Source organism: Orbicella franksi, chromosome 14, assembly GCF_964199315.1.
Source record: "Orbicella franksi chromosome 14, jaOrbFran1.1, whole genome shotgun sequence".
Taxonomy (NCBI): Eukaryota; Metazoa; Cnidaria; class Anthozoa; order Scleractinia; family Merulinidae; genus Orbicella; species Orbicella franksi.
The window spans coordinates 21,087,475-21,100,128 of NC_138158.1; the positions used below are offsets into that span (position 1 = coordinate 21,087,475).

The 12,654-nt window shown below is 37.3% G+C and overlaps 1 protein-coding gene across 1 annotated transcript; it reads left to right on the forward strand.

The window, feature by feature from the left end:
• The first annotated feature begins 303 nt into the window (after positions 1 to 303).
• Positions 304 to 12,461, forward strand: LOC145468263 (protein zyg-11 homolog B-like). Its single transcript, XM_081451948.1, has 17 exons — positions 304 to 1,250; positions 2,456 to 2,596; positions 4,557 to 4,615; positions 4,889 to 4,957; positions 5,615 to 5,669; positions 6,149 to 6,202; positions 6,312 to 6,425; positions 6,868 to 6,915; positions 7,603 to 7,644; positions 7,741 to 7,789; positions 8,299 to 8,369; positions 8,875 to 8,937; positions 9,566 to 9,633; positions 10,216 to 10,345; positions 11,033 to 11,085; positions 11,385 to 11,479; positions 12,198 to 12,461. Exons 1-17 carry the CDS (start codon positions 306 to 308, stop codon positions 12,338 to 12,340), a joined length of 2,199 nt encoding a protein of 732 aa, XP_081308074.1. The 5' UTR covers positions 304 to 305; the 3' UTR covers positions 12,341 to 12,461.
• Positions 12,462 to 12,654: the final 193 nt, after the last annotated feature.

Consider the following 12,654-nt stretch of genomic DNA (forward strand, 5'->3'; position numbering starts at 1 on the left):
ATACCGGAAGTGCTCGGATTACTATCGGAAAAGCGCGAAAGAACAGGAGGAATGGCTACCAAGCTCAAAAACATCGTGGAGGGAAAAAGTTCGCAAAAGTGAAAACGAAAATAGCTAGGTTACAGATAGCTTCACTGTGTTTGAAGTATTTTACTCATCGCTATCTTCTCTACGACGAGCATTTTAACGAGAGAGAGCAGGACAGCAAACCCCAATTCAACCACAGGTGATGTCGATGGATCGATTATCTGTGTTTCCTTCGCTGTCTTGAACTTTTTCCTAACTCGTAAAATCGCGTTATAATCATGCGAACTATTTCACCAGCCCCTCTTGAGGAACTTTGCATAAATTATATCTGTGCAAACCTTGAGGATTTGTGTTACGAAAATATCACTGATATTTGTGGATTTTCACTTGAAAGTCTCAGCTTCAAGTCTCCATTGCTTTTGCACGAACAACTCACAGAAAATATCATCAACATCCTTTCCTACAATGGAAAACTGACAACGAGGACAGCGTCATTATTTACCGACCCCGAGACGTGTCGTATCAAAAAGTTCTATCTAAGGAAATGCCAAGTTGATGCTAGAATTCTTAAACTTCTCTTTCGTGTGCACAGAATAGTAAAGTTGGACTTGAGTGGAACTACAATGATGTCGTCACCGTTATTATTTGAACTGCTCGATGAAATGTCATCAACAGTTAGGGAACTCAATTTGAGTAACACACCCTTTAATATCCTGGACTTTTCTACTGTCCAGTCACTGAAATGCTTGACACACTTAGACATAAGTAACACACCTGTGGATGACAGAGCAATGATTACAGCATCGCAGCATTTGGATTGTTTAGAATGCATAAACATTTCCAACACTGTAATAAGTGAGCCTGCCTCATTTGGAAACTTGAGAAGCCAACTTAAGGTATTACTGGCATATGACACGCCCCTTTCCGGGGGAAATCTCGTCGAGTTTAGGAACTTTGAATCTTTACAAAAGCTTGATATTTCCAGACACCCAGGAAATATGTCTTGGCCTTCAGATGCTATAAATCTGCAAGAAATGTTTGCAGACCAGGAAATGATGCCTGACTTGGTCTACCTGGATGTTTCTGGTTTTCTTGATGTCAAAGAATGCGACGAGTCTTTACATTCATTCCTTAGTTACCACCCTAAACTCCAGTTTCTTGGGCTGTTTATGACAGAGTGGTCTTCACATGCAATTATAAAGAGTATATCTGCTTGTATTGAGGTAGGTCAGTTATCTATATGAGACCCTTCCACTGTCCAGGCTAGAAAAAGTGTTCTTCATAAATTAATAAACATATATTTTCAATTTAATTTTTTTAGTTTGCGTTTTTCAAAATATGTCATAACTTTTTTCACTCTGAAAGTGCCCAGCCTCCACCCCAGATCACAAACCTAATAAACCTTGGAGATATAATTAAAATTCCTTCCAGTAGTAAGATCTTCAGGGTTTGCAATAATTCCCAATAAGAAGCTTTAAGTTCAGGTTTTGCTCTGAGAGAAAGATACATATATTAATTTCTTAGAGATACAAGTGCTCTATTAGAGAGATTGTTTTGAATGTTATCCTATACATTAGTATCACCCAACTAGTGGACTAATGCAAATCCTGCATTTTAATTGCTACACTACTAGAGGACTATTAGTAATAGTCCTTGAGTAGCAAAATTGGCGCAATCAAGCATGACGCTTTCTTTCATTTTATTCCCAAATAAATATTTCTTCAACTTACAGTTGCTAACTTTATTATTGCCTTTTCTGTCTGACTAGTTGGGTGATACTAAAAGAATTAGACTCTTTGCCCTCAAGGGCCATGGGTCATTATAGCCCATTCGGCCTCACCTCATGGGCCATTGACCCATAGCCCTTGTGGTCTACGTGTGTAATTGTTAATTAGTACAGTGTACTCAGAGACTTGTGATTAATTTGTCGTTTTCTGTCTTGTTAGTATGCTGTATTCTTGTAGGAAGGTAATTGTTTTCATTTGGAAAATTCCTGCCAAACTTTCTCCCTTCTCCCCTTGGGCCTCAAAAAAATGCCCCTAACCCCAAAAATATAGGCTTTAACAAATATCAGCCATACTAAGGTAGGTAAAGTCTGCATACGAGCTAAGTGGCCCACCAGGCTGGAGCTTATCCCGGTTTCTGTAGCATGAAGCGACCAGGAGTATTTTTACTCCCCCTGGATGGGATGCTAGTCCATCACACGGTTTCCCCCGGAATTAAATTCGCCGGTACCCATGTATACACCTGGGTGGAGAGAGGCACTGTGAGAGTTAAGTGTCTTGCCCAAGAACACAACACAATGTCCCCGGCCAGGGCTTGAACCCGGACAGCTCGATCTGACGAGGAGCACACTAACCATGAGGCCACCATGCCTCCCACCGTACTAAGTGCAGGACTTTTATTGGAGTTTATGGTGTGATCTTAGGTGACTGGTAATGCCAATGAACAGCAGATTCTTTCATCACTGCGAGCGTACTCAGACAGAGCATCCTACATGGTAGAGGCTCTACGTGGATTTTTCCACATCAGTAAGAACTGGACAGAAAGAAAACCAGAAGTTCTTCAGGTGAAAGAGATAAATACACCTTTTGCTGTTCATTTACAGAAAATAAACATTCATTTGTGTCCAAATTTCTTTCATTATGGTGAATAAACTCTCATTAACACCAATATGACCTTCATTTGAGCGTAAGGAACGTTCAAGAATAACATTTACATATGTATTAACATTCAAAATCATCAAAAGATAAACAATACCTTCATTTGACATTCATTGACTGTAAATGTATTTTCATTTTGGTTGAAATAAAATTCGTTGTCTCGAAACGACAATCATTTACACTTTAGGACAATCAGTTTTCAACAAAAGACTTTCAATAACACAATTTGCATGAGAACTCACAATCAATTGCATTATTATGAAACCATATCCATGAAGGTAACAATCTTTAGTGCAGTAAGACAAACATTACCGTGTTTTCACCAAACGTTAAGAGAAAACAATCGCTCATTCGCGCAGTTCTTTTGAACAGAGATATCTCGCCCAATTTCCCCCAAATTTTTATTATAGAACAAGGGACCATATGTACTTTTTTTAAAACATATTGTCACAATCCTCCCTTCCAGATATATGTAAATTCGGCCACTTATGAAACTTTTTGCGTACAACTCAGAGGGCGCACTACAGTACATGTACAGTATACGTGTGTCATAGTGACAGTTAGATTTCTTCAGAAATGCCACGAAGAAATAGAATCCCATTTGAACACCGCGAAAGGATAGTGAAGACCTTTGAAGATGTCAAAAGAGACTAAGCAAGACGCCAGGGTATTGCTCTGTGAAATTATCGCACGCAGCTGTTGTAGCAAGCTCTACAACGAAATATTGGTACCATTACAGCAGCTAAATGTGGACAGTGGTTTCGTTTCATGCAAACGTATTTGCCACGATGCCTCAATAGTGAGACAATTGAAGGATAAATCGTTCAGCCAATTTGATATTCTATCTTTCAAAAATAAATGTTATTATGGCTGTAATGTTTGTCTCGCCGCATTAAAGATTGTTACCTTCATGGATATGGTTGCCTAATAATGCAATTGAATGTTAGTTCTCATGCAAATTGTGTTATTGAAAGTCTTTTGTTGAAAACTGAATGTCCTAAAGTGTAAATGATTGTCGTTTTGCGACAACGAATTTTTTTTCGACCAAAATGAAAATACCTTTACAGTCAATGAATGTCAAATGAAGGTATTGTTTTTCTTTTGATGATTTTGAATGTTAATGCATATGTAAATGTTATTCTTGAATGTTCCTTACGCACAAATGAAGGTCATATTGGTGTTAATGAGAGTTTATTGACCATAAAGAAAGAAATTTGGACACAAATGAATGTTTATTTTCTGTAAATGAACAGCAAAAGGTGTATTAAGATTAATTGTATCTATAACAAAATTCTCAATCATGATTAGTTCTCTTAACAACTTTTTGTAATGGATACCTGAAATTGGATACCTATGCCATTGACACATCGATTACATGTGCTTTAATGGCTTACTTCGTAACATTTCTTACAGTTTTTAAAACTTATGGAAAGTGCTATTGGCTTTTCCCAGGAAAGAAATTCTCAAAATATTTTTTAACTCTCTAAATTTGTTATGGATACAATTATTAATAATTAATAATTGGACCTCAGAGAGTAATTGGACCTTCAGAGAGTAATCATACTCGTAATTTCAAATCGGCTTTGCACTGTACACATTCTTCTGATTTTGAAATTACTCACCTAATTACTCCCTGAATTGTATTCCACTCAGTCCAATGTATCACAACTGGCCTATGGAATAGTGGAATGCTTGAATGGGTTCCTCTAGTCATGCATCTCAAATTTTTAATCGGCTGTTCTTCTACAGGATCGGTATCCACTTGCTCCTCTCATGGCTAGTAAAGCCATTAATCATATTGGTTTCAACATATTCTCTTTTGTGTTCTGTTCTCAACGTAGTCCAATTTCTGTTTATTTTACATAGCTTGTCCTGTCACCAATGGAAAAACATCCTGAAGATTTGCGCATTCAAATTGCCGCCACGTGAGTTCGTCTACATTGTAGATCTAATTCACTTATCGTCAAACTCATTAATTTGTTCAACACCTGTTTGTTTGCCATCCTGGTCACCCTCACTACCCTCACCACCCTGGCCACCCTTGCCACTGTCACGACCCTGGCCACCTTCCCTACCCTTACCACCGTCCCCACCCTTTCTACCCTGCCCCTCCTGGCCTACCCTGGCCACCCTCGAGTATTTTATGTGATTCATTTCCAGGTTAAAGTAATGCTCAACTGACTTTTTTTTTTATTCAGAGCTTGTGTATTTAACATTATCAGAGGAGGAGGAGCAACAGAGGAAGATATACATCCAACATATCTCAGGTAATAAGAGCCAGTAGATTTTATTTACTAACTTGATCAGGTTTATCTTACTTTATGAAAGTGGACCATCATGTCATTGGCTGGAATCCAGACATATTTAATCTCTACAGAGTTGAGTCATGGATATGGTGGCCCAATGGTTAGTGCTGGACTCCAGATCTAGCGGTCTGGCCTTGGGCACTCTCCACCCAGGTGTATGCAGAGCTATATATGTGTAATGGCAAATTTAGTACAGGGATAACCCTGTGATTGACTAGCAATCCATTCAGTGGAGAGGAGAAATACTCAAAGTTGCTTTTAAAATGCTACAGAACAGTAGCAGTTACTGTAGCTCCCATGGTATTGACCACTTGACAGGCCTGATGCAGACTTTTGAACAATCTTATCTTACACCAAAGGTACATCATCTAGGGGGAGGTGTACCATTACACCGCTGGCAAATCTGCTGCAACTGAGACAAATTTAACCACTACTGATCTGATTTATTTTTGAAGCAGACACCTCTGATAAGAGGACATGTGCTCTTGATCCCAGTGACAAAGAAACTCTACATTTATCACCTTTCATATCTGACAGCACTCATAAGCAGCACTTAAAATTCTGGTAGATGTGTTAAATGTACATTTTTTATCATCTGTGTCTGTCATTCTTTTCCAGCAAAATTGCAGGGTTAGTTTTGACGGCAACAAGAAGATTTCCTGACAAACCTGATGTAAGAATTAAACGTATTTTTTTTCTCACATAATTTAGTTCCCATTTGATCTCGAGAAACAATTACTTTAAATTTATATAGACTTAGATTTTTGTAGGGTGACGAATTTTCAAACCAATTTGATTGTAAGGTATTGTGCAACAGTTAGGGTCGCCAATAATTAGTGTACTCACTTTGCTCTCCTGGAGCCAATATATTTTATGAAATAGCATTCCATCCAAGGAGGAGTGGAAACACTCCCAGCTATGGAAATGGGAGGTAAATGGCAACCTAAACTACTACTAGGCTAAAGAAACCTCTCTACCTGTTAAAACATTTGCCTTTACTCCAGAGTAGATGAAGCTTTTGGACAGTTTTATTTCAAGGTAAATATAGAACTATGTTAACTTTGTCTTATGTTCACAGTGCGAAATGTCTCTGCCACTGTGTTATATGAGGATACTCGTTAAAGATAAGTTTGTTTGTTTTTCTCATGAAAGCTTCTGAGGAACTGCTTAATAATTTTGGACTCACGTCAAATCCTGAAAAAGGCGGTAAGTTAGACTTCACTGTTTGCGGTGTTTTCAAAGATCTTTCTTGAAAGTGTTTGATGAATGCCTGTGTCAAGTTATTTAGTTATAAAATTATTCTTTTTAATTTCAGACATTTAACTATTTTGAAGCATGCAGCCAGGCCATGGATGCACTGTGCCATTTTTCAAGTGATGACAATATTACTGCACTGGCCACGAAACTTTGTGCAATCCTCTCTTCAAAGGTAACTGTTATGCAAAGTATTATACACAATACTACTTCGATCTGTACTATTTCAAATGTATTTGCACTGACTGTCTGTATTATTTCACGGAAGGGCTGGTGATGTAATAGAAAGAATAGCAGTGTTCCAAAATTATAATAGTTTTCCATGACAAAATCATTAGAAATCAGCAGGTAAGCCTTGGAAGATCCAAAAATCCATGCTTTGCAAGTCTGTTGTAAATATGAAAGTTAATGCTAACTTAAGTTCTTATAAGCTTATGCATTTGCCAGATATTACCATTGTTCATGATGGCATTGCATGGTACACTAATTACCTTATGAAACTAGCCGAACAGAATGCAAGTTATAAACCTACTACAAACGCTAGCCCTTGATATTGAACTGGTGTTATGACCTGTTCAGCTGACACTTAAAATAACTTCTACTTTTATACTATACAGATTTCCACAGAAGAGACTCTTTCTCTTGGATCAGAGAGAAACATTGTGGTAAGGACTGTACTTAAGGCAGTTCAAAGCTAATTCTTAAAATTGTTATTGACCTAAGGTAGAAGCAAACAATTGAAAAGAACTGATCAATATGTGACTTGACAGCCAAATATTGAATATTCAACATTTGACCTAGGATGCCAAATATTGAAACTTCAAGATTTGACCTAGAATGCCAATACTGTAAATTCAAGATTTGACCTTCCATACCAAATATTGAAACTTCAACATTTGACCTGCCATGCCAAATATTGAAAATTCTAGATTTGACCTGTTCTGCCAAATGTTGAAAATTCAAGATTTGACCTGCCATGCCAAATGTTGAAAATTTAAGATTTGATCTGGCATGCCAAATATTGAAAATTCAAGATTTGACCTTCATTGCCAAGTATTGAAAATTCAAGATTTGACCATTTATGCCAAATATTGAAAATTCAAGATATGACCTGTTATGTCAAATATTGAAAATTCAAGATTTGACCTGTCATGCCAAATATTGAAAATTCAGGATTTGACCTTGGCATTAAGCATTAAGCAATTATTTTTATAATACGAAATTCAAAAACTTAGAGAACATTTGAAAGTCAACATAGATATTGTGCCTTTTATTATACATGATAAATTTGTTGCACCTGACATATTGCAGAAGCCTTTGTTTACCATTTGCATTTAATGTTTTGATTGCAGACTATGTTTAACATTGCTCAAGACAAGATAGCTGCTAATCAAGTAAGCCATACTAGCTTTCCTTGCTAACCTGTTTTCAATGAGCAGCAGTTCTTATTCTGTTTCAATTTAGCTAATAGTTTATTGACTATTTTTCAGGCAGATTTTACTTTAAGTGTCACCCTAAGCGTGCTATGGAACTTAACTGGTATGTAATGAGCATGACCTACAAAATTCCTTTAAGAATGAGTAGCCTTTCCCATAAATTTGAAGTTTTTATGGGTGGGCATATGAATAGGTATTTATAAACACTGTGAAAGAAGCTATCAGTATTACTTCAAAAGCAGCTACCTGTAATGCCTAAATGTAAGTAGCCAGCCACAGTGGTGACTTTTTTTTGCCACAACACTGTTACTTCTCTTGGAGGGATCATGCTGGTCCAACTGCCTTATTCAGTGCCCTCACCAAAAAGTTTTCATTAGTAGTGCAAAATAGTACAACAAACCAAATAAAACTCATACTTGCATATTGGTTGCACAAGTCGCAAATTAAATTGTTACTTTACACACTGTCACTGGTTTGTTGCCAAATACGTCAAGTGTTCAATTGACAGCTTCCTGATTTCTGTTGATTAGTATATGTTTAAAATCAATTCCAAATTAGGGTTGGAGTGCAATGTTGTAACTAACTTGTATTTTGTTACTGTCCTGAAAACAGATGAAGCACCAAGCACATGTCTTCTGTTTGTTCAGAAAGGAGGCCTGCAAATGATGGCACAAGCATTAAAGGTGTTGTGTTTTAAAATAACTACAATGCAGTTTACATTTTACATGAGTGTTATGCCAGAATACACTAGTACTGTCATTATCTCTCTTTGTGCTTGTAATATATATTTACCCCACAAGAAAGTTGTCTGCAATTCGATGCAAAAATTCAAATTGACAGTGTAGGTTCAGAGACATTTCTGATTGTTGCTCTTGTAATGAAGGATAATGCTGTTCGCTAGAAAAATTGGTATCCAGTAAATAGTGCAGTTTGTTTTGCCAAAACGTACCCACAGGAGAGAGGTGTATCTGTATCTACAACCATGATAGGGCTACATCACAAGATAATATTCTTCAGGCAAGTGTTAGGTTTCGACAGGTTCTTTTGAGTGCAGTAAAAATTGAGCATGAAAAAATAACAATACCTTACCAAGTCACCACTTAATTCCTGATCTAGACGTGCTAAAAATGTATCCCACTGCCCAAGTCTTTTACTGCATACACTTAAACATAATTTTTTGTATCACAGGTGTTCAAAGAAGGAAACCAGGAACAGATTGTTCTTATCAAAAAGAAACTTTTGGGAACACTGGTAAGTTAGAAGAGGGCAGGACAGGCTTAGTGAACAGCTGCATGGTAAGATCACTTAAATCAAATTTCTTGATTTTTAATCACTGAGACTGTCATTGTTAGTGGTGGTGAATGGTAATGTGACACTTTGTGAGAGGTGACTGCCAAGAAAAAAACAGGAACTGCAAGTCCCATGAAATTCGGAGAAAATTTTGCAAGACCCTAAGGACCATTAATCACCCCTATTGTTATTCAACAATATTCCTTGGTTAGGGGTGATCTAATCTCCCTAGCTCCTTTTGCAACCAAAAATATTTATTTTTAGTGTCGCTGTTTACAGCTACCAAGATACACTACTCTCTAAAAATTTATTTACACAAAATGCTCCTACTGCTCTAAAATTTTAAGTTGCATTCAATTGCCCTTTTCATGGTTAGTTTCCTCATTTGCTTGACAATGTAATCCAATGTGGATGCGATGCAATTTTGGGCAAACTAGAAAAATTGCCCATAATTTCATCGCATTTGCATTAGATTATATTGTAATGCAAATGAGAAAAGTTAACCGTGAAAATGGCTATTGGGAACCAGAAGTCGATCTGAAAAAATGATTAGACAATGATCATCTTGTAAATATCTGTCCTCTTGCAGAATAATATTGCCGAGGTTCCAAATCTAAGGCTGTATCTCATCACAGATGACTTCATGGATCTTTTTGGGTACAGTTTGTTTCTATTAGTTGTCTACTTAACTAATTCTTGCACAGACAAGGAATCTAGTTGTTAGCACTTATCCTCACTGATAATATTTATTGCAAATGGTCAGTGATATCAATACTGTTATCAGAACTGTACTGTCACTTAAGCGTCAACAATTCCACTTAGACAATAATTGTGCTATGTTCTCTATTTGAACGTTACAAGACATGGGGGAGGGGGTACTCTACAAAGTTTTATACAGGGAGGCATCTGGAGGAACCCTTTCACATACCCACTAACGCTGCATCCCTTTTCTAAACCCTTGGAATGAAGGTAATGGGCAATATTACCAGGGGACATGAAGAGATGTTAACCAGAAAATTATATTCAGTTCATGTTTGCGTTGGACTCACAATTCAGATTTCCCTATCCTTTCATGTACCTCAACTTGTGAAATCCTTAACCTGTTACATACTTGAAGCCTGAAAAGGGTACCCCTTTCTGGTGGAGCCTCCCTATAAAGGACATTATAGATAGTCCCTTCCCCCTGGGTTACTAGGAAGGGTACAAATTTCTGATCTTTTTTTTAAACCTCTGCTTCAGGTCTCTTTTAGAAGATGGACAAATTGAGCTGTCCTATTTTTGTGGTGGAATCCTTTCAAACATTATGCTTGAGTGGTCAGAAGAAAAAACATTACACCTTTGTACCAAACAAGACATGCTTCTTAAGCTAGTAAGCAGCATTAATAAGCATTGACTAGTTCAACTAAAATGAAAATAAATAATGAAATTTCATTACCCATGTACAACATTGAGCTGCAATCAAATAGGAATGATCAAATCAGTAAGCAAACAATTATTTGAAAATGGGACTGCTCATTTTCTTTGTGAGAGAGGGATGGATGGGCAAATTCAAGATTCCGAATCCAGAATGACCATTAGAATTAAATTAGCATCCCTGAGTCAAAGATGGTTAAGAACCCTAATTGGCAGGTTACCAACTGTTGGTAGTGTAGTTTAACAGTTGAACAGCAGGATACCAAAGTCAGCTCAAGGCAGAATGCAGGGCTTGAACACAGCCCTTTTACTGCACCTCATGTTGTGCAATTCAGGGAGTAATAATTTTATTGTGCTAGTACAGCCGCCCCTTGTTAAATGGCCAGTAACCAAAGTCTGGAAATTATCGTCAGTAAAATACTGCAAATAGAACTCCTATTAATCAGCCACCTCTGATAAAGACCTGCGGCCACCTTTAGGATGTCCTTATGAGGGTTTACCTTTTGTCTTTACCCTATTAAGTGACCACACAAAATTACTACACATAGTTTGGCTTTGTAAGGATATCAATAACGGATAATGCAGCTGTAATTTCAAATCAATTCATGCTGCTGCTGCTCTGACATAGTTTTTCTTTCAACAGGAACAAGCTGTACAAAGCTGGGAATTTCCTGCTGAGGAGCTTGTTGCATATAGGTAGGCATGAAGTTGTGTGGATTTGTATTTTTATGAGCATTGGTCAGGTACAAGGTAAGATTAAATTTTGCTGCATTTTGCTGCAATATAGTATATTGTTATGTTAAGCCTTCTCAGTTATGCATTGTCTAGTTAGTCACCATCCGTCTTTGTCATGCCATAAGACACATTAGGTCTTAAGTCCGACTAGTAGTATGTTCAGCTTGGGAATTCATCCAAAACCGGGCCGTGGGCCGTGAGAAACTCCTTTTTATGTGCCATGTTTTAAACTTGTATCTGTATAATTTGCTTTCTTTCAGGTCATTCAACCCATTTGTTCCACTTCTTCATTGTTCCATGCCTGCAGTACAGATGTGGTCCCTGTGGGGAATTCACCATGTGTGCTCCAGAAATGGTAAACACCTCCAGGCATAAATTTAAATCAAATATTGTGAAAAAGCTAAACCAAAACTGTGTAGAATTCTTGTTCCAGAGCAGTCAGCTAAAAATTCCCCATGCAGGATTGGGCCTGATTTTCAGAATGGATTGGGGTCAGTGTTAGAAACTCCTTGTTATCCTCTTTACTCAACTCCTTACTTAGTTTTGCTACACTTGACCTAGCTGCCAGCTACTGTTAAATAATTGTTGCAAATATGTGGGATCCACAGGGCTTCCTTACAAACTGCATTTTCAGAGTGCTTTAATACTACATTGTAAAAAAGTCAGACATTTCAAAGACAACCCCTGTGAATATTCTGATGAGAGGGTTTTTCTCCAAACATGTGACTGTTTTTAACATATTTTAATTAGCACGCTGAGTTCACATGCATTTCACTGTTTTTGTTAATAAGTCTGCGTTCTACACAGCAAAAATCTATCTCATGATAGCCATGCACTGTTCTCATTGTGACTGGTGGTAGACTAAGAGCAGTAGAGGTGTATTCAATGGCCATGGTTTGTAAACCCATGCAAGCCATTACTGTGTAGCAGAAGCATATCACCTAGAATAGGTGATACATTTCTGCATGTAGTCATGATCATTTTATTTGATCTTTATTAAAATAACAGTGTGTAATGTTTACAGGACTACCTGATGAACTGGTTTTAATCTTTTTGTGTGTTCTCTCCAACAGGTCCACGTTACATTCCTCTTCTTGTTGATAGTGGAGTCATGGAGAGCATTCAGAAAATTTGTAATAATCCATTTAATGGAGTCAGTGAGCTGGCACAGAAGCTCATAAATACTGTGACAGATTTCCAGTCATCTAGAAAGTGAATAATGCGAATTGCTTTTAAACAGGCACTGATCATATTTTGTAGTAAACTACATGGCATCAAGAAATTGTATATTTTTGCAGAAAATGTAGAAATAGAATAAATAATTTGCATTTTTAAAATTTCTTAGTCATTATAGTTGTGCCCTCACATTTTTAGTTCATTAGCAGATTCTGATTCCCTCATATCTATTACAGTTCCTGATCCGGAAAAATTATAATTAGGCCCTGTCCACACTATGCCAGAGGAATTTTAAAACAGAGCTTTATTTCTCCGGTTAAGGCCTACCGTCTACACCGATCTGTTACAAAAACG